This window comes from Aythya ferina (genome assembly GCF_964211825.1).
Source record: "Aythya ferina genome assembly, chromosome: 10".
Classification (NCBI taxonomy): domain Eukaryota; kingdom Metazoa; phylum Chordata; class Aves; order Anseriformes; family Anatidae; genus Aythya; species Aythya ferina.
The window spans coordinates 6,620,225-6,647,595 of record NC_140306.1 but is presented as its reverse complement, the minus strand read 5'-3'; the positions used below and the strand labels follow the sequence as shown (position 1 = coordinate 6,647,595).

The window sequence follows — 27,371 nt, the reverse complement described above, 5'->3', positions numbered from 1 at the left end:
GAAGCCTAGAAACTTCCCAGAAATAAAGGCCATTAAAAAAAAACTCTCCCCATTACAGGGCTGAAAGCTAGGACATTTAAGTGGTTAGATGGTTTAGATTTTCTTCATCTTATGTGAAGGGCATTTGCAACTTTTCTACACGCGTCATTTTGCCTCTTAAAAGCTCTAAGGTCACAAAACAAAGGACAAAAACACTGGCACGGTGCTGCCAAAGTGAGGGAAGGCACATTCCCCCATGAAAACCCCAACCACCAAGCCCTCGGCGGTGCCAACCTTCGGGTGGCTGTTGCTGTTGCTCAAGCTGTTTCTTCCTCTTCGCTTCAAGAACTGGGTTTTCATATTGTGTCTTCCGGTTGATGTGGCTGGGGAAGAAAGAGAGCAAAGAATTAGGAAATCCTTTATGTGACAAGCAGGCATGACGGTCAGGTATTAAACTTCTCTGAGGAAAGGAGTAAAACTCTGAATGATACGAACAGCAGCAATGCTCACAAAGTTGTGCCAAAAAGCATATTTAAGAAAACAAGTGGATTCCAGTCTTGATATGATGCACTGTCTAATTCCTTCAAATACACTAAAATAATGATCTATTCTGTAAAATAGTGAGATTAAAGCACAAAAGGTGCCCTTGCCTGATTGTATTTTAAAGGACAGGCCTATGTTATCCCCACTTTAATCTGATTCCCGGAGGTGCAGTCATTCCCTGGCTCACTGAAGTTAAAAAAAGAAAAAAACAAACACAAACCCAATACCTGCTAACATCTGCCAGCTATCTGATCAATGCACACTATTAATAGAGTGTCTTAAAAATATCTGCCAGGATGCAGGCTATGGGCTGAAAAGCTGAGCTCTGAACGGATCAAAATATTCAGAATTGGCCACCAGCAAACACTCCCTGTTGAAACCAGCATTTGGTGAAACACCAGCTGCTCTCCTTCAAGGGCCATTAGGGTGCTTTTGACCCTTACAAAGTATTTAGAGCTAATACTTCTTACCAATTTCAAGAAGAAAAAAAAAACACAACAGAAGAGTAAAAGTTTCTCCATCACTACAAACAGTTCCTACTGCCAGGGGACTCGTAGAGTTAATTGTATTTGCTTAATGCCCATCTTTGTGTCCAAGGCAAAGTTTACATTTCAGGACTTTTTTATTTTACAGTCTCTTATCCCACAAGTCTTTATTAAAAAGCAAACACATTTTCAAGTAATTATGATACAAGCACTGTAGAGTGCTGTTCAGAATTTTTCTGCTAAAGAGCAATATTTAACCAAACAAAGAAGCAGGTAAAATCTAGGTCGTGAGTTTTGTAAAAGGTCTCCAATTTCAAGATAGCTCCAGAAACTTAAGAATAATTATAAGGATTTCAAAAAATGCTACAATTTAAACTTTTTCATCTTAAAGTTGTTTCTCAAAAAACTATTAATCAATAATAGAGGAGTGCCTGAATTGGAAGGGACAGAGACAAATGCTCAAATAACGAGTATCTTGCTAGCTTATAGATAGTAAGTAAAATAAACTTACGTCTCATTGCTGTTACTTTTCTATTTAATTACAGCAGTAAGGAGTGCCACAGAACTACCAGGCACGTATATATAAAGTGACAGGAAAAAAGGCTGGAAAGACCTCTTGGCACGGCATTTAATAGCCGAAAAATATTCTCGATGTCTTTGGTAAATAAATGTCAAGCCTTAATTACACAGTTTGCTAACCTTGTTTCCCTAGGCACAGATGGTGGGGTCAGAACTGAGCCAAAGCAGACAGAAATTGTACTCCGTGTCTATTCTGAGGGCTATCGTAAGCCACCCTGGTAGACAGGAGCATACACATAATTAAAAATTCATTTTATAGGGTCAATGATGAAACAAAACTCAGCTCTCCAGTTTCCCAAGGGAAGCGGTCTGTCATCTAGATGGAGAAGAAGCTGTTCTAATTCCAGAGAGCGTCGCCCCGATCCCATGACTCTAGTCACAGCAATGCAGCCCCGTGCAAGAACCTCTGCCGTGGCTGGGCAGCCACACAGGCTCCTCCATTCCTCCTCGGGAGCCACTTGAGGGGAATGGGGCAGCCTGGTTTACCTGCTGGTATTGTGAGCAGAGTGCTGGATGAAGGGGATCGAGCTCAGCTGACTGCACGCTTGTTAGTGCTCTATGGATGAAGGCATTTTGGGCGGTGCTGGGGCTCCTGCACGCCCTGCCCCTTGGGTGCTCCTGCCTCCCCTGAGCAGGGTGCTGAGCAGAGCCCACCCGAGGATGGGGAACACAAGGCAGAGGAAAGCCTTCCTCTGCCCACCAGCCACCCCAGCCCCAGACAGCAGCACTTACTCTACATAGTAGACACCATATACGGGATCCTCAATTTTCTCCCAACCAGCAGGCAACTCTGGAAATAGAAAAAGCATTACTGAAGCCTCCATTGCAGGATCTTTTTCTGGCAGGTACCTGCTCTTGCTCAGCATACACACTCAGCAGCAGCTCAGATATTGCTTCAGACACTTTCCAGAACGATCACAGCATTCTTTAAAGGCTGGCGTAGCGCAGCACTGACATCTCAACCTGCCCCATCGGTGCCGTGTTAGCGTGGGAAGATGCCCTAGCCAGTCAATTTTAGATTTGTTTTTTGCATCAAATGAACAAATGATCAATAAATTTCCTTTCTGGGAGTGCCTCAAGTACCCTCCTGGCTTGACCATCATGGGCAGAGTGGTCCTGGGTGGAGGCACTGCAGCAGAAATGGATGGATACAGGCTACAGGCCAGATTTACGTTAATACCAGCACATGAAGATGGGTAAGACTGCAGCAGGCAACTGTAGCAGGCTAACAGAAAGAGCACTTTTATCTTCTGTACCAGGGCGGAGCCATTTATGCTCACCACTGCTGATAAAATTGTATTTTTTGACACATCTCTCAGGGATTTACATTGCATCGCTCAGCCCCAAGTCCAACGTAATCGTGCATCTTGGAACGGGACAAAGGGGATTTAACGTAAACACCCGGCATATGGAAACCACCCAAGTGGGGCTGGCACACACAGATGTATTTCACTGCATAGTACTTAATGTAAAAACACATATTGCCATAATCACATGTAACAGAGATTTCCTTTTTTAATTAGCATAATTAACAAAAAACAGTTCTGAAGATGAAATTAACATTTGGAAATGTATCCACTTTTGTTCTTGTTGATTTTCTAGACTGCATATAGTACTTTAGCTATAATTAGTGAATGTAATAAAATCACTTCAGCATCCAACTGAGGGTTATTAAAGCTGTATGTGTTACTTAAGGGCCTGATCCTTGTCCCACTCCTTTGAACACAATGTTCCCATTGGCTATGGCTACTGAAATAATCACCAGATAGAGTGGTTTATGCAATATTGTAATTCAACTCAAAAGAAAGCTCCACCATGCTATGGACTGTGCAAGTGTGGTCCCTGCCCCACAGCCTCTGCACATTCATTCTTTTAAAAAGTCATTGTCAGATAACATAAGTTCACATATCTGATGCAAAATAATTCCTCAACATTTATCACTAAACTGACGAGACCAACAGAATATAATCAGTGTTTGTTTATTATCAAATGCAAAGATTTATTTTCATTAATGGTATCAATTTCTCAGCCAATACAATCAACAATGGCCCATTAGTTAGAATAAATGTAATTATCTAATTCTGCCTTAACAGACTTTAGCTCTGTTGCCATAAGGATAGAAACATCTCCAGACTGGAGACAAGCAGAATCTATACAAACACACATGGACTAATTACTCAAAGTTTATATTTGTGTTCGGAATTGGCTGAAGATCAGATGAAATTGATTTCAAGGTTTTTGCTCCACATGTCCCTTATTTGCAGATACAAGGTAGGTTTTTCATTCTTATCATTATTTCATCCTTACTGGGTTTACCATCTTTGGATTCCTTGAGACATAAGCAATTAAATGCAAGCCAGTGCTAAGTTTTGGGCATAAGAGTACTACACAAGTTTATCAGAAGACTGATCTGAAATAAATGCTTCAGAAACTGGTTTTTCACCACGCCATGCAAGGAAGAAGACTAAATGAGAGCAAAAGTTAGAAAGCGAAAGGCCAATCTTGAAAGTCTTTTTGCAAAGACAGCTGTCTGGTTTGCAAAGGAGTCCCGTATGGTGAAAGCATTCCGGGGCTGGCTTAAAGAGTTTCCGTGCAGCTAAATTAAGACCTAGCAAGCAATCAGGAAAATTGCAAGTTGTGGCAGCCATTTCATTCTTAATTTGCACTGCGGTGAAAGTAGTATGGTAACAACCAAGCCGGGGGTGGGGTAGGGTGGAGGGAATTAATGGGGGAAGGGAGATGTAATGTACAAATGCCTTGAAGCGAGTTTTCCACAATTTTGCTTGCTTAGTAATTTTTGTTGATTTTGGACTAAGTGCTTTTGATTTTTACAGTTCAAACAAAAATGCTTTGCTTTGCTTCTGTTCACAACAGGTTTTGGTATTAAATTTTCCTTTTCCTTTTCTTTTAAAGAACTTTCATGGAAAGTCAGAAAATCGGCACTTTCCTAACCCCCAAACTGGTATTGTGCCCAAATCCTTTCAGGCTCCTGGACAGTTTTCTATCTCTGCAGCTTCCCATTTGAGGAATGTGTGTATAGGTTTCCAGAAGTAGCAATACAAAAAACCTGCAATTCTAACACATTACTTGTTGATTACATAAATGCACTTTTGGACTTCTAAAAGCCTACAAAATTTCTCTAATGTCAATAATCTCCACAGCCATCTAAAACAATAATTTCTATGCCATGTTGCACTCTAGCTTCTTAGCTGCTTTAAATTATTCATCTCCCTTCTCCACCTCTCCTGCCAAACTGAAGATGACCCAGTGTATTGAAATTTTTCATAAATATAAGATTTCCAAAAACATTTTGCATCATTAGGAGTCTGAGTGAGCCACACAGCTTTTAATTTGGTACACCCACGCAGCACTCTGAAGTCTCAGAGAATTCGTCAGCAGATTGGATATTCTAACATTGGATATTGTCCATTCAGTGGACAAATATCCAATCTCACACTTTTAAGCCTGGGGTAAATACACAGATTCCTACTGAGATACTCTTGTTTAGTATCCTACCCTACAGAGGGGATAGATGGAATCCTACAAAGGAACTCCTCCAGGGATTTTAGTCACTTCCACGCATCACATAAAGGAGCTGGAGAAGACTTCAGTGTACCCAGTTTATACTGCTCCCCATGTAGGTGAGTCCAGGAGGATCTGCCCAAGCGTATGACAAATTCTACTCCAAAGACTAATTTTTTATGTCAATGTTCTGTCAAAAGAGAGATGATAACATAAGGAGAGGTGATCTGTACCTCCATATTCAGTCCATCTCTTTCAGAAGTAAGAAGGTATAAAAATGTTTTAATTTTTGATTTTCTCATATTTATAAAATAAACTGCAGTTATAATAGAGAGTTAAATATCCAGCAGCACTACGTTCACGCTAAGCACTGATGCACTTAGTGAGTAGGCCATATGTCTTCATGTCCCCTCACTAACTTTGCTGCAACTGAACCATTTGAAAATGTCTTTCTTCACACTGCGATATTTGCTAATCTCAACAGCATATCAATGGGCTGTGACCTCAATAGAGCTTATCTGCATTAAAACAAAGAGAACATCTCATGATGTTCAAGCAAAACACTTGTGTGTTTAAGTGCCTGCAGAACTGGGGTCAGGCTTATCAATTAATGAGTTTCCCTGCATCTGTTTTTCAGCCTTTCTTCTCATGCATTATTCCAGGTATATTATCTAGGAGAACAGTTCCTGGAGAAGTGTTAAAAGTGAGTCAATAGCTGCTGGCTGCCAATGCCATATCAATCACACCAAAGCGGGAAGCAGAATAACTTGCAAGTCATTACAGAAAGTGGAGGTTAATTCTCTGGTAATACAATCCTCCAGTATGCAGAACTATAAACTGTAAATACAGTCCTCTTTAAAGCAATAACAGTGGAAACAAAATCCTATGCAATCTCTTATGCCTTTCAGCTTTCAAAGTGCACTAGAGCATAGCTGAACAGAAATAACAACTACCTCCACCATCAGGATAACAGAACGAGCGCCGCTGAGATTAGATATCAAGACAGCACACTTCACAAAAGGATGCAGCAAATAAAAATGTACCACATCATCGGAAATCATCTGCTTATAAAATCACCTACTGAGGCAAAATGTTCTGCTATTTCATTCACAAGCTCAGCAAAAACAACCTGTGTAATACTTAAACTTCTAAATCACACTTTGTTTCTATTATCTGGCACATACATTCATCCTTTGGCTACTTGATTTCAACTTTGGCACCTTTGAACCTTTCCCTGAAGCCAGAGATAACAATGTAAAAGCCCCTAACTTCTGCAGAGTCCAGAAGGAAGCAAATCCAAACAAACTTTGTAAAATTAAGGCCCTCTAGGTTTCCTCAAACTCTGAATCAGTACAAAAACTACTGTAGATCTGAGGCTAGGGGAAGACTAATACCTTTATGGGTTAGGGAAGTTTCGTTGCTAAATTAGACTTGTTGAAATGAAAAACAAAATTGAAAGATGCAAAATGACACAAAGGAGAAAGCAATTAAAGGCTTAAAACTGTGCAGTTGAAGTCAAACATCAAAACAAGAGATGGATGATTTACCTAGTTCACTGTCCAGTTCCTCCGTGTGTACCCCTTCTTCTCCAAGGGAAGAGCAGTAAATGAGACAGAAAAAATTAAAAGAAAATTTCAGATACCAGCACCAAGCAAGAAATTCCCTCCAGCAAACAGCAGAACAAGCACTAGTTTTCCAGGTTGAGCCCAAGCTTTCCATTTATCACATTCCAGTGACCAGAATATTGATGGATTTCATGTATATAATGAAAGAACTGGTTCTTGCGTTAATAGAATATATGTATCAATTGACTATTTTCATGCCACGCTTTGATGTGGCAAGGTAATACATTTGTGTTCTTCTCGCTGTAGTGAAGCTTCTCCCTCAGATCTGCATGGTCCGACCTTCATAATCTTTCCTGTAGACACAAGGATCTATCAGAAGGACAGACCTGAATACCAATGAAGAAATCTGAGAGAAAAACCTTGTATCTAAATAAGAACTAATGCAGCAAGGTTTTCAAGAATGTACGTAAATTTGTGTTCATACGAGGTCCAATTGACTTCACTGTAACTACTGGCATGATTTAAGATAGGCACAAAGCAAAGCACCTCGTTTAACTGGAGTCACAGGCCCACACCAAAGTCCAGATACACTGGTGAGGCAAAGATGGGAATTCTCCAGTTTTAGAGACACCCAGGACAAAGATCACAATTTTTCAAACACACAAACCCATCAATATTCACCGTTGCTCCATTTATCATTATCTGCTCCATATTCATAAGTTAACAGTGACACAGATGATTAAAGTATCGCTTAGCCTATAAATAATAATAATGCAGTCAGAAAATGAAGGATGATGACAAACCCAGAACAAAGATGGTAAAAACAATCTTGGACCTAGTACAGTAAGGTATAAGCCACGTAAATGAATGACAGAAGCAAACAGAAGATGTAGTGTCACGGCACTGCTTTTGAAAATTTGGATACCTAAAAAACACTTCCACAACCTGCAACAGATTCTACCCAACAGTTGTTTAGGAACATTAACATGAAATACAAACTGCGATTTCCTTTGATAGCCTAAACAACTCAAAACTACCCAGAACTTGCCAGGGACACATGTCCAGACGAAGAAAGAACACAAGACAACTACCACCAAACAAGTCTGAAAAAACATCTCACATTTATAAAAACCACAGACGGGATGGGGTCAAGCCCAAAAACTCACGCACACACACAGAACACAAACAAAATGGAGGCGTCCCACTGACTTCAGTGGAAATATGCCCAACAGCGACCCTTGCCAAAAAACGCCCAACTTCCATGATGCAGTACAAATAATTTTCTCTCTTTTTAGTGCTTTGAAATATAATTATTCTTATGTGTGAAGCAAGACTGGAGCAGCCAAGCAAAACAGAGCAGTGCATGGCTGCACCTAGGAAGCAACTGTTTCAATTACTGAATGTTAAAAATATTCATTAATGAGCAACTTAGTGAATGAAATGAGGGGGCACGTGGGAAGATGAAATTAGCTAATTTTAAGGACCTGATAAACAAAAATGCTGCAACTCTTTAAAATTATGAATTAAATACAATAAATTACCCAGCTGCATGTTTCCAATCCCAATTAAATAAATTATCCCAATGCTTGTCTGGTAATTGCTGAGAGGACAAGAGGTTTAGAAGACTTTCCCTTCTGCAAGGGGACGTAAAACTGTTGAGCGGAGTTGCTCAGCTGCCCGCTGCCGGCTCATCCTGCCAGCTGCTCCTTGTCCTGGCTCAGAGCACAGCACAGGGCATCACCAGGGCTATCGGCATAGCAGGAATCTCGCTGGCACAGAAAGCCAGAGCAGAAGCTGTGCTTCAGGGAAAACTGCCCTCCAAAAGAAAAAAAGCTTGTGCTCAGACTTTGCAACCTCCTCCTTAAATTGCCAGCAATGCTTAACTGCAAGGAAGAGGGAGCTCTGCCTGCATATGCTCCGATTTAATTTTGTTCCCGTTCTGATTACTCGCTGACATCTCCATTTTTAGGCCCAGAGCAAGGCCTTCATTAATCCAGCTCCCTCCGCTCGCTCCTTGACAGCTGACGCCAGCTGCCGAGGATGTGAAGCAGGCGTCTGAGCTCAGCGTGCCCGTGCTCCATCTGAGCTCTGAGCTCTTGCACATCCTCGCAGGTTGGGTGCACGCCACTGGGCTGCCCACAAGGAGCTGGTGCCCTGCTTCATCACGGCAGCGAAGGCTGCACAGACAACTTCTCCCATCCTGCAAAATCTCACACGTGAGAAGAGGAGGAGGTTGGAAACGTGCAGAAATAGTAACAGCAGTTCTGGGGGCCAGGTTTGATCCTGCCGGTAAAAACATTGAGCTGAGTGGGTCCTTTTCCAAAATAAAATTGTAACTCGTAGTGAGCTGACTCACACCAGTAGGAGGTTAATCGTATCATGAACATTAATTTTACAAGGACAGCACAAACACTGATGAGATAAACCTTCCAATTTTTACTGTCTACCATGATAGCATTGTGTTAGCTGAAACTATTCAGTAGAATATCAACGCCTTTTCTGGTCAGTAGACCAAAATTTCCACATAGGTTTTTCCCAAATGTCTGAATTATTTTTATCATCAGTCCCTTTTTCTTCCAGTGCCTCCTTAAGATGCAGGGAGAGAACCTCCTTTAGCAGTCCTGCATTTGGCTGCTCTACATTGGACAGTGGCTTGCATTTCCAACATCTCAAGGAATACAAAATTACCTCAGTGCAAATTACCAGTGGCAAAAATCTACAATTTCAAGCGGAACTTGTTTTCAACAACCACAACACTAAGTGCACTGTCAGAATTTAACAGTAGAAGTGAAGCAATTGAGTTATTTTTGCTCAAACAAGGAAATAAAAACACAACTCTTTCAATTCATGTAAAACAGGCAGTTGAAGCGTAACACAATGGAGCACGCAGAGCCTCAGCCGCTTTCCTCCTACACAGTGATCCAAGGAGTGAGCGCTCGAGAGCTCCGAGGCTCGTTCAGCACCAGTGACTATTTAAATGCCTTTGCAAAAACAGAGAGGCCTCTCACTTTGACCACCTCTCGCTGATTTTTAATAAATGATCTGCCATCTCGACGGCTTACACACACACACACAGTGATTTTACGACATAATGGATATTATCTCTTTGTACTTATAAACCATCTTATTATCATTTACACATTTCTGAACACAGTACCAAAAAGGGAAAAAGGAAAGGGAGAAAGCCAAAGGATGAAACACATCATTATTTATCTATTTTCAGTCTCTTACCATCATCTTCACATTCTTCTAGAGGCTTTTGCTGTTTGTTCAGGCACCGTGGATCTAGCCAAGATGTTGTTTTTGTATTATGGCTGGAAACCAAAAATGGAAATATGACCTTTGTTAATAAACCAGAGCTGAAGTATCAGTGACAGAAAAGTATATATCCTCCTTATTATTCAACAGACCTGAAGGCATACTATTGCCTCAGAACAAGCAGCATTACAAACTGATGTTCTGCAAACTAGCTTACCAAAATGCACGAATTTTGGCATTGAAATAAAACAAAGGTGAAAAACAAAAAGCTAAAATATAAAACCCAGCATTTCTGACTGGCAGGATGCATGTGAAAGCTGCCAATACTATAATACGAATTTCCAAACTTTAGTCTTTGGTGGTTTGTTTCTCAGTTCCAGGAGCTGTCTCATGAGCCATTTGCTTCTCGATGAAAAGACAGAAGAGAAATTTCCCTTCCACAGGACGCAGTGACCTTTCTCACTGCAAAAGACCTTTAACATTTGTTTAGACTTGGCCCATGCATGAGTCAAAAGCAAAACTTCCAGTGACAACTTTTAATTACACACACAAAAATGTCAAAGCCTTTGATGGAAGTCAAACAGCTTCACTTTCAACTCTTCCTTCTCACAAGTCCCTTGGCAGTACTGTGATGCCAGTCCCAGTGGCAAAGGCTGCATTGCCAAAAAGCTTTAAATACATTTTCTAAAACTTATTTTCTCCCTTCATTTAATTTGCACTTGGAGACAAGCTTGTAATACAATGCCTCTTCTGCAGCCTGATGTCATCTTAGACCAGACCTGCAAAGACAAACCTCTGGTCCCCGAGGTACCATTTCTCTAACTTAGCCTGTAACACTGCTTAAGAGCTTTAAGTTTCAATACCATCGTAATGCTATTTACTTCTCCTTCAAGGTCTCAGAGAGGTTTACAAACTTAACCTTAGGCTCACAACAGGCTCGTGACATAGGAAATGCTGTAAAGAGGGCTGTGATCCCTGAGGAGCTAACAACTGGCCAGCAAACTCTTATTTTACTCCCAGAACATGGGAGTGCCCTGCTCCTGGGATGCGAAAACATAAATACAAGGTCCTTGTTTTACACATCCTGCTACTCAGCCCTCCCAAGGCAGGAGAGCAAACTCGTTTAATGCTTCTGTACGCTTCAGAGCAACTAATCGCCAACTGGAAAACTGAATGGCAGAAATTCAGCAAGTCAGGCAAATTAGCAGCAATAAAGCAGAGGGGTTCTGACAACTTATAAATAAGCAAGTCTGTAGCCGAGCTGAGAAAAAGGGCTGTGGGAGGAGAGCAATTGAATATTTACATACTTCCTGAGACTTTGCCTCGCTAACCCGAGGCTCACAACTGCGTGGTTGGGTGAGGCACCGAGCATTTAGCTAACCACCTCTCGGATCCCACGCTCAGGGGACAGACCTGTGGAGTACAGGCAGGGTAACGAGGGGCAGGGATACTTGGCGTAATGCAAATCCCAATTAGTGCACCAGAGAAACGTATCTCAGGGGCCAAATCGCTTCAGCTCCAAACCAGCAGGATCTGTTATCCGACACACAGCTCTGGCCCCCGTGGACCTGTGCTGGTTCTGTGCAAGCAGCTCAGCTGTTCCCGTACTGCTCTCTTCAGCACCCCGACTTGATAAACTCAACGTGCCTCGGATGATGGTACAGGCATCTGAGCCAGCTTGGGTCCACACAGCTCATTAGCTTGCTCTCTTAATTTGATACAAATCAAAGTAAATTGTTTCTAGGCTCAGGCTGTCCTTAGAATTAATAGAACTGCAGCCACTCAGCGCTGCATCCGCACTCACACTTCCCTGCACGAAATCACCCCCTGTGCATCCTCGAAATGGTCAATCTGCACTGCGGGGTGGGAAGCAGTTGGTGTGCTACCAGATTCACATCAGACAGCGAGATGGGGACGCAGGCTCTGCTTTTCCATCACCTACACGATTCTCGGGCAAAACGTCTAACAAATTAGTTGAGGTGCTTCAGTCCTGCACGGCTATCAGGCAACGTGCGTGGGGAATACAGCAGGGATGGATTTTAGTTTTGGGGAAACTGGTGGCAGCAGCAACACCCCTTCCTGAAGCACTGGTAAGGGAGGATGGCAGGACCCACGCGGGGACACAGAAGGGAGCAACCGGCTGCCTCGGCAGCATTTGGCACTCAGCATCTGTCCTCCTCCAGGAGGGAAAATGGCAGGCTGGCTGGGCGATTACTCAGGCTGTGTTATATACATTAAAGCCAGAAAGCACGTCAAAGAAATGAGGCACCCTGAGGACAAAATGAGGGGCAGAACACCGCGTTCGGGGTAATGAACGCATTTCAGTTTCATCTGAAATGCAGCAGATGAGGATTTGCATTGTGCCTCCCAGACTCTGGCACACAGTAGGGCTTGGTGGAGCCTCTCAGATAACCGAGAGCACCCTGGCCCTTTTTGCAGCAGCTCTCTCCCAGCTGGTGAAGAGCTCAAAATTCCCCCAGCTTCTCCGATATTCTGGCACTCTTCTCTAATGAGTTCTGCTGCCACTGCAGCCTAAAGAAAACCTGCTCTGATGGACCTCTCGTCGGCTCCCTGCAGAAGTCCTCTCTCTCGATAATGGGGCAAGGACTGCTCAGTACAGCCCTAATCCCACACAGCTCTCACAGAATCACAGAATTACAAAATATCCTGGGTTGGAAGGGACCCATAAGGATCATCTCCCGACTGCTTGGAGGGATGGAAGCAGAGGGGTGGTTCTGTATGAACTGGTCACCGCCTTCTGGTGCACGCAGAGGCTCAATTTCCAGTACCGCGTCACACAGATCATCAGAGCCCAAATCAATTCCTCACCCCTTCCTCCACCCGCGCAGCTAAGGGCTCAAGTTTCATAAGCTAATTGAATTTTAATGTCTAGCTAAGCTCTGCGCAAGAAATCTCTTCCACTAACAGGTCCCATTTTATAAGTTACTTCTATCTCAATAAATCTAGACAAGTATAATTAGGGACTATTATTTATGGCATGAAAAAAAAAATCAATATCATCATAAAGCTGCTGACAGCGCAGAGCTTTTAGGCGAAGACTGTAGAGCACCAGGTGCTCCTTGCTTTTCTGAACTCGCTGTGCCTACTTTGCACAGAGCTGAGCCTTCCGCAAACTGCTGCAGCATGTTAACATCTTCGGCCCGTTTGCTCTGACAAGAGGACAACACACAAAGCCCATTCCCTGGCTCCGCACGTGACCGGGGAAATTCTCTGCTGCACTGCACACAGGGGCAGGCTCCAGAAATGAACTCTCAGCCCTTTCAGTCGGGACCTTTCATTCCACCCGTGAAAACAACTGGCTCGTATTTTCCAAGGGTCTGGTGCTTTTGTAGCTGCCCTCATCAAACAAGCAATTGCCCGTGGCTTTGAACTTGGGAGTCATTTGGATGCTAATCCAATCAGGAAATGCAAAAGCCCTTCACAAGCAGTGAAGAACTTTAAGCTTTGCAACATTACCGCGTTCACTAAATATTTAATACACACACAATGCATCCACAGAGGTTTGCTTGTACCCAGTGGGAGGGGAAGAGGGATGGAATTAGAATAACAAAAATGTGCTTTACTCTATAAAATAGACTTCTCCGTTCTCGGTGTAGGCCATCTCCCAGTTTTCCGGCAGAGGACCTAGGTTGTCCTCGGCAGAAGGAGGTAGGTATTGAGGGAGGTTCTGAGATGGTTCCGTGGTGGGAACGTTGGTGTGGCTATCAAGCACGGACGGTGGGGCTGCCTCTCTTACGATATGCGTGTTATGCTCGTCTTGGTCACCAGACTCTGCTGTGGATTAAAGAATTTTTCAGTAAGATTAGTTAGAATTATTTAAACGCATACATTTTCAACTTTTTTTTTTTTCCCATCCTCCTATTTGCTTCTCCAGGTTTATCCTTACAATTTTCCTCTCCTTGCTTTTAATTCCCACGACACAGAAACAGATGAGCTGAGGGCAGAGACTCTGCAGGCTTTTTGCAGTCGGGGATGAGCTTGCTTTGCCCACACACACTCTGCCAGCCAGAGCCTTGCCAGCACAAATCAGAGCTTGTGCTCTGCTACCGAGTTTGCTCTAATAGGCCCTGCTGAGGCACCAAAGTCTTCCAGGCTGTCTGAGGCCAGGGCTCACTGATGTGGATGTGTTCAATGGGCTCTGAGCAGGCATACAGGTTGACTCCCGCAGCGCCAATTGTGGCGCAGGGATTAGGAGAATAAAATTTCCTATTTGAAGAATGATCAAAAGGAGGTTTTTTAAGTGTACAAGGTAGCCAGAAGCTCAAAGGCAACAAGATAATGGTGAACTTCTTTTGTGCATTAAAAAAAAAATAATTTAAAATGGATGTCAGCATCCACATCCACACGTTGTTCACAAGTGGCTGTTCTGACTGTCTAGAAAAGTTCATTACGTGGCTCTTCACTGGATCCATCCAGCCAAAGTCACTCAGGAGTATTTGGCCCTCCTCCCTTTACAGAAATATTTTTCATGCCTATATCCATGCTGTTTTGAGCTACATACATGAAACAGTGCTGCCCATTCCCTCTATCCCTAACCACAGTAAATGCTCCTACAAACCAGGTCTGTTCTCTTAACTCCTTCACAAACAAACTTTGGCAACAACAGAAAAAAAAATCCCAAACTACCCACATTTAGCAAAGTTTTTTTCTGTTCAGCCCTTGAAGGTGTTGAAAAACAGTGGCAATCCTTCCAAATCCCCGGAGACCACCAGTCTGCAGTACAGCCCAGGGGCAACATGCGCTGAGCATGAGCTCGGTGTCACGCTGTCAAGTCCCCAAGCAGTGGGACCAAAAGATCTCACGGCTAAGACCTCTTTTGTGCTCTCCAGACAGGAGACCTGACCTCAACTCAAAGCCCCTAGCCTTGTTTTTTTGGGGGACCATTAGCAGCAGCTCCTGCACTATTTCTACTCCATGTGCTGCCTTGGTGAAAAGACAAGACGCTGAAAATAATAAGCTGGAAGAAGACGGAAGGAAGGAAAAGACCTAGACTGTACCCGTACACTCAGATGCCTGCTTTCTAGCCTTCCTGTTGTTCAGTATCAATATTTTAAGGTATAAGCTGACAAGATGGAAAAAAAAAAAGAAAAAAAAAAAAAAGGCATGAATGAATCATCACCAGCTTAAGACTGTGAGTGTAAACATGCCAAAGCCTGGAAAACACAAGTCACTGAGAGGTCTTCTAAGGAAGTGGGAGCATTTTAATATGGCTAGCACACATACACATGAAATAAGCATAAGGAATCATTTTAGTATAGGAGAAATAAGTCTCTTTTCTTGATTCTGTGCTCATTTCATGGAGGCAAGGGGCCAGGGTGTGATAACTTTGTGACGAATGAGCTGCATCTTCCAGTATTTCATCTTGTGAAGAAAAACAAGGAAAATAAATGATGCTACAGTCAGTTCAGGAGCAACATGCTGAGATGGGCTGAAAGGAGGTCAAAAAGCATCTCCCACCAGCTTCCTTCCAAAATCAGATCCTGTGACAGGAGCTGAGGTAGCTGCCATGTCACAACATGCGAGAATTACCATCCGGTGAAAAACTTTGTAAAGGAGCTGGTAGGCAGAGAAAGAAACCCCTAGCCTGGGAGGGATTAGGGCAGCCAGGAGTGATTTGGGTTGGAAAAATGTAATGGGTAACAGCCAAGTGGAGTACAACCCCAAAAGCATTTGAAAGTTTGGCCTTGAGAAGAGCAAAACTACATCTCAGCCTAAATCCTTCCCCAGCTCTACAAGACATCAGAGCCAGGATTCTGGTTAGTAGGAACTGGCATGACAGCTCCTGTGACTAATTCGAACCTGGGAAGGAAAATTATGGGGGTAGGAAGCAACCACAGCCACAATGGGACTGAGATCTGTGTTCAGCAGGACACAGTAGGACACAAGACCTTCAGAAACGCCGAGCTTGCACCCATGCTTTGGACCCCACTTCCACAGCAAGCAGCCCTCAGTTTACTCATAGGTACCTTGGAGAAGAGGACCTGTAATTAAATGCAGTGGGCATCTGTAGGTGCAAGGAAGGGGACAGAACAGCAACATATTCTGGAAGTAGCACTGATTAATTTCAAACGCACCCTGCTTGAGCCATTTCATGCCGGTTTTAATGGCTGGAGCTCAACTATAGGGCAGCTAGTCCTTAAACTTTCTGACCTTGGCTGCGGTTGTACTGAAAACTAGCTGACAAAGCTACAGACAGAAATGAAGTTCTGGGCTAATTTACAATGTAGACAAGTACACCTCATGTAGTATTCAAGATCACTTCAACTCAGAAAGTTCCTGATTTCCACAGGGACCCCTACATTTCAAGCTGACTGTCCACAAAGTGATGTTCAAAATGATGATATGTTCCTTGACATCAGAAGTCATTACATGCTTCTTTTTAAGAAAAGCCTCTACATTTGCAAGTAGCAGAACGATTAACTCAGAATATAAAGGGATTGACAAGCGTTACCTTTAATTTCTACCAGACATCATTTCATCTTTCTGTACTTAAACTTGTCATTTGGCTCAATTGAAATCTACACTGGAGTAACTGAAAGCAGAATCTGGCTGACTGCATTCAATGGACAGTTTCTGAAAGAATATGAACATGTCCTTAATGATCAAACTGCACAGTACTAGGTAACAGCTTTTTAAAATAATCTCAATTATTGTTCACAGTTAGAGAAGTCTACTCAGAGACCTAGCAGTTTCCTGTGCTTGAGGACTTCAAAATGCAATGCCTCCCAGGAAGGAAAACAAACAAACAAACCAAACATGAATTTCCTTCATACTTCTCAAATTCTACCCATCACTACCAAGAGCTATCCGGCAACAAGAAGAAAACAAACAACCAAAAGGTAACTAGTGGATGGGAGGTTTTTCCCACTTTTTCTCATCCAGCCCAGTCCCACAAGGCCATTTCAGAAATATTTCAGAGCATCCACACCTGGACACCTGTCATACAGGTAACACTGGCCAGTTCCTTCCAAAACTGACAGCTTTGCAGGAAACCCATTACAAACAAACATACAAACAAAAAAATAAGATAAATTAAAACAAAATAAACCCAAACAAAATAAAATAAAAACACATAGCCCCCTCTCCCCCCTCCATAAACCTTCCCCGTGTATCCTAACTGATGGACTGTGGTATTTTTGTTTTACCTGTGAAGCTACTGCTCATTTCAGGTACATCATCCTCTTCCTCATTCTCTGGGTGCACTATGCCAGCATTTTGCATATCATTGTAAGACTTGGTTCGCTTTGGAGTCGACTGCTTGGAGCCAGACTGCAGGTTTTGCAGAGCATCGGTGGAAGTCACTTTCCCACTGAGGGGCTGGCTGGGAGGCTTGGGCGTTCCATAATAGTTACCTAGGCAATAGAAACACATTTGCATCTTCAAAAGGGAACGGTTTAAAGCAGCAAGATTTCTGTTTTATTTTATTTTCAATTCCACCAAAATCTCTGTCCCACCCCAGTAGTAAATAAGCAAACAGACAAACTGACACACGCCGTTCCCATTTTTTTCCAGGCATATTTCATTTCCAGATCTCTGGAGTGGACACGTAAATATTTCTTGCCTTTTAAGTTATTCTTGTTGAATCTAAAAGGAGAAGCAATGGTTGCATTGTTTAGGTGCACTGAGCGTACAAGGGCTAAAACAAAAGGCAGCCGTGGTGAATACCAAACTTCATCTCATTACATCTGAATTTCAATTAGTAGCCTTTTTCCATGTGTGCACCCACACAAAGCTGTGGCAGATCTGGAGTGAGCCCTGCAGAAAATAAAAAATTCATGACTGCTATCACCCAGCGAAGTGATGAAAGGCTCGATGGCCTGCTTTAATACACAGGTTCTTTTAGGGTGGATGTTGCATTTAAAAACAAAACCCAGCCTCTCTCGAAAGGAAAACTTTGTCAAAGGAGAGGAAAGGAAAGGCACCGCATGGCACTGCTTTCTTCAAAGGGGAAACTCGGCGGTTGGGTCAACTTGGGTAGAAATGGAGACCTTAAAAACTTGGGTAGAAGTGAAGACCTTAAAACAAAATTGGGAGGGACAAAGACACACCGCAGTTGTGCCAACACACGGCTGCTGGCAGCTGTCACCAGAGGTGGTGTGAGCAGCTCAGAGCACTCGGGTCACTGGGAGATACAGGAGTCCTGGCCCTCCTGCAAGGCTCTTCTTCCTCCTCGGATGGAGGCTTTTTGCACAGAGATCTGGGACACATACAATTTCCAAAATCTTCCCATTCATTAATTATAATTATGTTTTATTTGCCACCTTTGGATTCCAAAGGTGGACTTAAATATCCTCCCTATGCTCTCTGGCATGCCGCAACATTAAAACATGCCTTCCCGTTTAGCTTTGTATAAACCCACGCTGCTATTGCAGCAGCACAAGATTCTTCTTTAAAATACACAGGTACATTTATTTACATTCCTCATCTATCTCCATAGGTTATGCATAACACGACAGCATTATTTTTCAATTTTTCAGCACGTAATTACATAATATATTAAATATCCATTCCCCAGAAAATGCACCCGTCCCTTTATTACTCCTATTACACTAGATGGAAACCACATGCCAAAGGCACATTATTCAAGGGCACTTTAAAACCCCACCTGTGCTAAAAAAAGACTATTTCATTTACTCTTTATATCCACGTGTGCATTTTTGTTGCAGAAGTCAGCCTCAGCGTTCGTACTCTACTCCTGCTCAGCCCACTAAGCTGCCTTTCCTGTTTGAGCCTCCAAGTCCCTTACAGCCCCAATGCTGTGGGAGTTGCCTGCTTTGGGGTAAAGCCCTGGGGATCGTGCACATCCCAGCACTCGCAGATCTCAAAGTGCAGCTCTGGAAAGTCTCCAGATCCACCTGGATAAAGGGAGACTGGGAAGCACCCAGCTCAGGCTGGCAGAGCCCAGCTGGGGAAGGCCACGTTGGGCACACGTTGCTGCCTTCCCCAGTTGTTGCCTTCCAAGGGGAGAAAAAGTCTTACAGAGCCGAGGCTGGAGGATTCGGGGAGCTCTTTGCTCCGTGTTTTCACAGCCTGAGCACCCGGACAGCACCACGTGCATGTTTGTCTTAACAAGGTGTGTTCCAGCCTGTGTACAACGGCGTGGGTTCAGCTCCACAGGAGCAGCGATGCTCCGCAACGCTTTCATCTTCCCTTCGTCATTTCAGAATCTTAAATGCACCTCGTTGCATAATTTATAGGGAGGAGGAAATTACTTCTTCTGGAAAGTCTCTAATGGGGATGGAGGCTACTAAAGCAGGTTGCAGTCTGTGCTAGAGAAATGATTCTTATGCTCTACATACTGCAAAATTATTTTATGCAAAAAAAAAAAAAAAAAGAAAAGAAAAAAGAAAAAAGGAACAGGAGAGAAAGAAAGCAAAAGGAAAAATACAAAGGTAGGTGGGAAGGAAAAAGAATCTACCCTGCTCCACTCCTATCCTCTTCAGCATTTCTCCAGACAAATGCTGCTGCTTTTTTGTTTGCTTCTGCTTTTTCAAAAAGTAGGTGTGTTTTGTAAGGATGTTAACTGCTAAGCCCACAGATCTACGTGTGCACAAGAAAGATGAGAACAGCTTTTATTTATGGCACTGAACATCAGTATTTTGGGCAAAATTTACTTCAGGTCTGTTGTAAACGATTACATCCTTTTGCGATGGATGCAACAAAGTGACTTAAGAGGGTACGTGGATGTTGTTAGCGTGGATTTTTATTTCTCCTGGACAAAAACACAGCACAGATGTTACCACTGCTCCTCCAACTACAGACCAATAGCTTTGAGCTTGCTCATTTTCAGTTCCTCTAGTAACAGGCAATGCTGGGCTTCCTACCAGTCCATGGAGAGCTGTTCCTCAAGAGAAAAAACTGGCTTCTTCAAAGTATTTCAGATTTGCTTATTCCAAAACCACCAGTCACTTTTCAAACCCGCCATGGCTGTTGGTACCACTGTTAGTGAATTATTATTGTATGCAAAGGCTGCGTGCTGTATTAGGGCATCCCTACAAATATATATGAAGGCATACAGAGAGTAAATATGAATTGGAAACTGAGCAAGGCTGTGCACGTGTGGGTTTTGTTTTGCAGAGTATGGGAAAGGCAGCCACCGGGGCTGAACTTTGCTTTTCCCTCCACTGGAGGCAGATTCAGCCTGAGTCAATAGTGAAAAAAATCACAGCTCTTCCCTCAAATTCCCACGAGGAGATACAGGTTTGGCACACCACACAGCCCACGATGACGAGGTGCAAAAGAAAGCTCCAACGCAGCTTCCAGGTGACAGAGAGTGAGAGGATGGGAATATTCCCTGTGCCTTGTGTCTGCTGGGTGCAGTCAGACCTACTTCTCTTTGCTAAGCAGCTCATTTGCAAGGCGCAGCACGCGGGCCTGGGCTCGGGGGCAGACACACCAGTAGGAGGGACTGGCACTTAAAATCATCATCAAAATGCGTGTTTAATCCTACAAATTATAAAGAGAAAATATTTACCCTGTGACTCAGAAATCCAAACGTGCACCATTAACAAACTGACAGCAAACAGCCCAGGAAGAGTTTTTAAGCACTCAGACTTGACATCATTTGCTCGAATTAAATCTGCCAATGTTTACGAAAAAACATATATTTAAAAATATGCTTTAACAGTGCTTTGTGAGCCACTTGTAAGCCTACAGAAGGGGCTAACTTCATAGCCAGTGTAATTTGTACTGAATATCCAATCAGCTCTAATTATTAACAGCATGTTACATGTGCATACACAAGCATCTGTCAGCCCAGAGCATCCCAAAACATTCCCAAAACTCCACGCAGTAGTTGCGGCAGGACTGCCCGGGTGCTGGGCTCCCCCGTGGTGCCCCTAACGGGACGCCTCAAGGCTGAGCTCCTGGGCAAAGAGGAATGGGAAAAGCTTTCCCATGGAAATGCCAGTTCTGAAGCACCTGGGATGCCAGGAACTTTCCCAGGTCTGATTCCTATGGGAACGGGGCTCCTAAACCTTACTTTCCTCATGCACATTTGGATCCTGCCTGCAGTCACTGAAATAATAGCTAATAACACATTCCCTCAGCAGATGCACATACTATTAACTGAATTCCTCGTCAGCACCTTTCACTAACCCTTATTTTATTCGGTCCCTTGGTGCATGAAACAGATTTAACCACAGCTGAAGTCTGATGGCAGCTTTTGCAGCCAAAACCGTGACTTAATCCAGGTACTCCAAAGCACCTGGGAGAGCACACAAAACTACCAATAATAATGAGGAAAATACAATAGCTATTTGGAAGGCGCTGATTTCTTTTCATCTCCTTATCTCTAAGTGTCGGCAGCTTACACGTTTTAGCATCACGCACAGTAATTAGGCTTCGGTAACAGCTAATCACAACAAGACGACGAGTTCTCATCATCAGAACACTTCTTGCTCCGCCAGTTCAAGCAGTGTTCATAATCAATGAAAGCGATCTGCAGCAGCTCCTATCCTGTCCTGCAGCTTATAAATTAAAGTAATGCTGTCGGCCCAGAGACACCGTGGGTTTTGTTTGTTTGTTTTAAGTTTTGGAAACCTGGTGGCAATGAAAAATTTATCTTATATTTCGAAATAAAATAAAGCAAACATTTTTATGAACTGCTTCCCTGAAGGGCAATAAACACGATCTTAAGTTGTTTACTTGACTTGGAATTTGAAATGTAATTCATAAAGACTGCTAATTGGTGCCTTTTTAAGTTAAAATAACTGAATCCAATTCCTGAGAACTGATGCCTATTACCATTCAATTCACATACAGTTAGCAGGACTCCTTCCATCCAAAACGCTGCTTTTGGAATGGGGTGAAATGTACAAGAAGACAGATGCAGATCTAAAAGAGCCTAAAACTGAACGGATAGAAAATCAGGTGTTTCACCTTGCAGAGAGGCAAGATGAGACCACAGAGGCAGCTGGGGTGAGGACAAGGCAGCAGAGCCAACGCAGAGACGTGCCAGAAGGCAGCGGAGCTGCACGCAAGGTCAAGCACGAGGCCAAGCATTAGTCCTAATGGTACAACACCAATCGAGGAACATGGTCCCAGACCTTACATTTCAGGTACTTTAGTCTGTAAGTGTTGGTTTTGCTGCAACTTTTCTCTTTTTGGGGAGAGGAGAATTTGTTCTGATTCTCTGTTGCAAAGAGATTTAGGACTGGAAGCACGTTTGTCTCAGGAAGGCACAGAGTGGAGTCCTTGTGGTCCCGAATTTACTGACACCTGCTGCGAGGCATACTTTTGCAATTATAAAACAAACAAACAAACAAACAAAAATTAAGACACTTGAAAGCCTCTGTGTAGTGTAGAGGACCCTGCGTCCACAAGAAGTGCATCTGATCTTCAAAGGAGTTACCAAGGACTCCATTAACAGCTCATGTTTTAAGAAGCAGTTTGCAGCAAACTGCCTTCATGCAAACGCCTATTTGGGGAAAGAGACTTGGAGATAAGCAATAAAATTAAACAAGGCCTTGACATGAAGACTTTAAATGTAATTATTAATGTAATTGTTTTCTTTTCTGAGATGCAGCTCCTCTTCTCCGCGCTCTACAAGAACCAAAGCAATTGACCCTTCATTTTAGCAGAAGAGCCTCTGCTCATCTAATCCAGCAAGAGTGCTTGTGTCTGATTAGCACAGGATGAATTGGTTCCTGGGAGCAGGGCTCCTGCTACAGTGTTTTGTCTGTTCTCCTTCCAGATCATATTCTGCTACAGATTTCCACATTTAGATGACAGATCTGGCTGCTGTCTGCGGGATTCACCTAGCTGCAACTGCACATTGATTAGCAATTGCCTCGAGGAAATTCAGAGTATCCAGGCAACCAGGAGGAGGCCTTGGATACAGCATCTGGATTGGAAGCAAAACACAGACAGCAGAAGATCTCGGAGAAATTAGCCTACAATATATGCAAATCCAATTTGCTCCAACTAGCAGATTCTCTGCCAATTTTTGCAGTTATTAATGGTGAGGTTAACTGAAAGATCAGTCTGGATTTCTTGTTAAGTTAGTAAAAATATTACAATGGGCACATTTCAATTTCTGTTCGATATCTAACGCATACTACAGCGAGTGCCTTACAGGCAATGACAGCACGGCAGAAAGTCACCTACAGATCAGATTGGTCTCATTTATTTTAATTTTCCCTGTGTATAGATATCCCAAGGCATTGCCACATGTTACTGCTAGCACTCACATGAAGCTCTAGCCAAGTGCATTTAATGCATGGAAAATTTCTAACAAGCCAAAACAAAGCAAGGACACTTCCAGTAACACATAAACTGGAAGATACTGGTGGTATTGGGCGTGAGATGGATGTGGAAGCTTGGGGTGCTTCCTGAGTTCAGCTATATCAGAGTTTCTGCTGTATACACATGCAAATAGATTTAAAATATTCATAGGGAACAAAAGTGTGTGCTTGTGCAAGGTACGTCCAGAGAACACAGAAGTGGCTGGCACACACCCTGCCTAGCACAAGGATGTAGGAATCAAGAAAATGCCACGCTGAGCCATTGCAACATGCAACTCTTCTTGCAAGTGCTTGTATGTTTATGTGCATCCCCCCTGCAGAGGATGTGTCCTGTTAGCACCTCTTCCCATTGCAAGTGCACAGAGAGAAGCCACACAGAATTTCCATAGGAAATTCAAAACCACTCTAAAGCCCTACCAGAGATGTGAATATTTGCTTTTCGAGAGAAAGAGTTCCTCAGCCACAACTTCAGCTGTTTGTAGACTGAAGCATTGTTATCCGATGACACTTCAGTATAGCTGCACTCATGTTTAATGCTGATAATCACGCCCAGACAAAAATGTAGACTTTTGATTCTCACTAGCAGTTTAAAAAAGGAGAAGAAAGCAAGGCGCAAAGCCAAAGGTAAGAAAGGCATCTTTCTGCACAGATGCTTGCTTGTAAGTGGGTATTGGACATGATACATGGTAACAGTGCTGAAGGAGCCATTATGATTTATTGAGTCAATCTGTGGGATGGAGACATTAATAAGCAGACCTTATCTCGTTAAGCGGAACATGTTGTTCCGCTGCATGGGCATCCCCAGCATCTGCCAGCCCTCCTCGCCCAATCTTGTCATGTTCTGCACGCCGTGGACGCAGCGCTCGTTTCAAGGTTGTACCGAGTTGGCAAGACCCACGGGCTGCAGAAGCAGCAGAAAAACAGCAAAGAAAGCCCAGACATTTTGGGAAGGCAGCTGGGGGAGCAGCGCTGCTGTGGGGAAACCCAAGGAGAGCTCGCCCATCAGATCTATCAGTCTAAAGGCATCTTGATTTGAAGCATGTTGCCAAGTACACCTCTCTGCTTCTGCTGAAACTCTAACTGCTCTGTTAAGGTAATTTATTACGCTCATTAAGTACCACAATCGGAGACCCTGTCTACAGTAGCTAGTTTTATACACTTTAAAAACGTTCGCAAGTCACCCCATTACATCTTAGTCATGAGGCTAATGCAGATTACTTATTACTTCTCTTGGCAATCACATAACGCTTGTCCTGAGAATGAAAGATGATGCCTTGACAATAATACTCCATAATGTAATAACCCTTCACATGTTACAAAGTGCAGCACTTTTTCTTTTGAGGATCGCTAAGTGCTGGGCAGGCATTCATTAATTCAGCCTTGCCAGACCCCAGCGACACGGCCATCCCCATTCAAAATTCGGCCACCACGCCAATGTCCCGTGTGTCCCTGCCCAGTGCCCACCTCCCCTGCTGCACCCAGCTCCAAAATCCCATTGCTCCCACCGCCTCCCTTCTGTCCGTAACACGAGATAACTGCAGGCACAGGACGGCTGCTGAAATATTAATGAGGAGAGAAGTAAGTGTTGTTTTAATATTCTTCAGGCTGGTAACCTGAAGTACAGAGCTGTCACCTGATTTGGCCACTCGGCAGGCTGGGGAAGAAATGGGAATAAAACCTAGGAGCTGTGTCTCCGCTCAAAGCAGCATTCCCTTGGGGTCCCTGGGAGAGCCCGCAATTCAAATGCAGAAGTAATTGCCAAATAATTAGTAGCCTACACAATTACTGCCGTGCATCCATCAGTATTTTATGCCCTGAAGGATCAGTCAATAAATGCCCGAGATTACAATTATCTTGGTTTCCTATCCACCAGAAGGCCCAGGTAATGTGCAGTCTGAAAAGATTTTTTCTTCGTAATGGATATTGTCAAGGGGAGTTACCAGCTGGCTCGAGCACATCACGTGCAGCCTCACCAGCACTCGGGGGGTGCAGAAGTGACCAGTGCTGGCACATCACAGCTTTGGGCACATCTTCCAGGATTTCTGCTCCATGCAATCAAAATGGGGCTTTTGTAAAGGAAAAAATCAGACGTTTCTAGCGGCATCTTAAAACTAGCTCTGAAAACCTCAGGAACTAAGGCTTTCAAATTCACCCCCCCCACACACCTAATTATGATTTTAGGAGCATTTTGGGTGCAGAACACACCACGGTGGTGGTCAGAGAGGAGGCTGCCGTGCCTGCTCTGCATTTACAGGGACGTGAATCAAAAACTGCCCTGAGGAACACATTTGCAGTGCACCAGAAGAAATACTACTGATATTATGCAGCCCAGTGGGCAGGCAACACCTTTTTTGTCCTCTTCAGCTTGCAGTTCCTCTTTGCAATTAGAGCACTTTCAAAACCTGATACACTCTCCGACTATTTTGTGGTTTCCAGCTGTTCTCTTCTGCTTGCTCTTTATTCCTTCCGAATCAATAGCATCCCTTATCAGCATCAAAGTCCTGCATTTTACCCCTCCTCTGAAAGCTCCCTGTTTTCTATTCTTTCTCCCCAGAAGTTCTCTTCAGTAACTATTAAATGCTTTTGTTTTATCTCCTGCAAGGTTTTTCCCAATGATAGTGCTGGTTTCTGAGTGGCTTTATGCCTTCAAAAGGCAAATGAATGTCATCTGGTAATGTCAAAACGTAGCCTTGATTGTTTAGGTCACACTTTCTCTCCAGCTGCTGAAATGATGCAGAGAAATAAAGAGCACGACTACATCCAGCTCCCACCCATCATCACATGAACACACAGAAACCCCAGCCTCTGCTCCCAGCACCACAAATAGCAGGAGCTCCTCGAGAGGAGGATCTTCTTCCTCACCTGGAGCACCGGGTCTGGATTTCATCAACCTTATTCTTGAAAACTGCCAGCTGTATTTTAAGGCAATTGTGTCTTTCCCTCTCCTTTCCCTCAGCTGTGAAATGCTTCTACCCTTCTGTGCCTTCTTACAAGCCCGTTAGTTCATCCAGCCCCACCAAACCTGGTTTAGGTCATGAGGCAGAATTTGCCTGTTCAACATCTCTGCTCTCCATTTCATGGCTTAGCCCTTGCTTCATCTCTAAATCACCAAATTGCACTGTAACTGAAAGCAACACTATCCCTGCAGTTGCTAGAGTTGGGCTCAGTACTATAAGTAGCATTACTAATATTAAAAGCCATGCATTAAAGGTATTATTTTATTGTTCTCTGGAGAGAAACAGGAGAGTATTTCCTTTTGTTGAGTTCTATCCCTCTGGTTTAGAATAAACTGTCACCAGGAGAGCCAAAAATACAATCAACTTCACCATGGTGGTGCATTAAAAAAAAAAAAAAAAAAAAAAAAAAAAAAAAAAAAGGCAAGCAAAATGCAGCATAAAACAAATGAAAATTAAAATAATCTAGGACTATAAAGCTAGGCTCTGAAGAAAACCTGGACATCAGAATTCTAACCTTGTGGTCTACGTTTTTGGGGATTTTTTTTTTTTTTTTATTAAAGCAAAATTGCTGGTGGTTGCAGCTTGAGTCCTAACCACACCGTATTCTAAGATCTAATCAAGATCAAAACTGTCTTGATCAATACTCTCATAAAATAAGATTTCCAAAAAAATAAAAGGACAACAAAGCCATTAAAGAAATCTCGGAAGACAAAAAAATCATTTCTTGAAGCTGTAAATGAAAAATGAACTTTATTTATTTCACATTACTATCAAATATTGATGTGTCTTGATGCATATGTGTATACACACATTGTCATTATTTTCTTTATTCTACCTGATTTTTCCCTCATGGGCCAGTTCTCCAGAACCACTAAGCATCAGCACCCCTGATGTCAATGGGGAAAGAAGCTTCTCGGCACTTCGGACAAATCAGTCCCTCCAAGTTGACACTTCTATCACCCACAGAACTGAAATACCCATGAGACTTTCAGAAGTCAACCTCATATGCAGCAACTCGAAAGAGCTAACCATGAAATCTAAATTGTTTAGCTGCTAAAGCAGATAATCACATAAGCAATGAAATGACCATGCAATAGCTGTCCCAGATGGGTACAGCATTCCCTGAAAGCTAATGCCCAGCATCTCCCAGGAGCCAGCTTACAGCCAGTTACCCATTTTGTCTTTCCAAGTGGAAAGGTCACCAGAACAAATATGATC

The 27,371-nt window shown here is 43.2% G+C and overlaps 1 protein-coding gene across 23 annotated transcripts in view; it reads right to left on the bottom strand.

The window, feature by feature from the left end:
* The window catches only part of MAGI1 (membrane associated guanylate kinase, WW and PDZ domain containing 1), a 318,457-nt gene that overhangs the window by 59,594 nt on the left and 231,492 nt on the right, over positions 1-27,371 (bottom strand). For 15 of the 23 annotated variants that reach the window (XM_084530668.1, XM_084530669.1, XM_084530667.1 and 12 more), the window contains exons 4-9: positions 17,098-17,304; positions 13,516-13,726; positions 9,905-9,987; positions 6,656-6,694; positions 2,319-2,376; positions 274-362 (exon numbers count right to left, since the gene is read on the bottom strand). In XM_084530668.1, coding sequence (XP_084386794.1) covers positions 274-362; positions 2,319-2,376; positions 6,656-6,694; positions 9,905-9,987; positions 13,516-13,726; positions 17,098-17,304 — 687 coding nt within the window. The remainder of the gene's footprint in view (positions 1-273; positions 363-2,318; positions 2,377-6,655; positions 6,695-9,904; positions 9,988-13,515; positions 13,727-17,097; positions 17,305-27,371) is intronic. The other 8 variants (XM_084530673.1, XM_084530674.1, XM_084530671.1 and 5 more) reach the window with 3 other exon arrangements.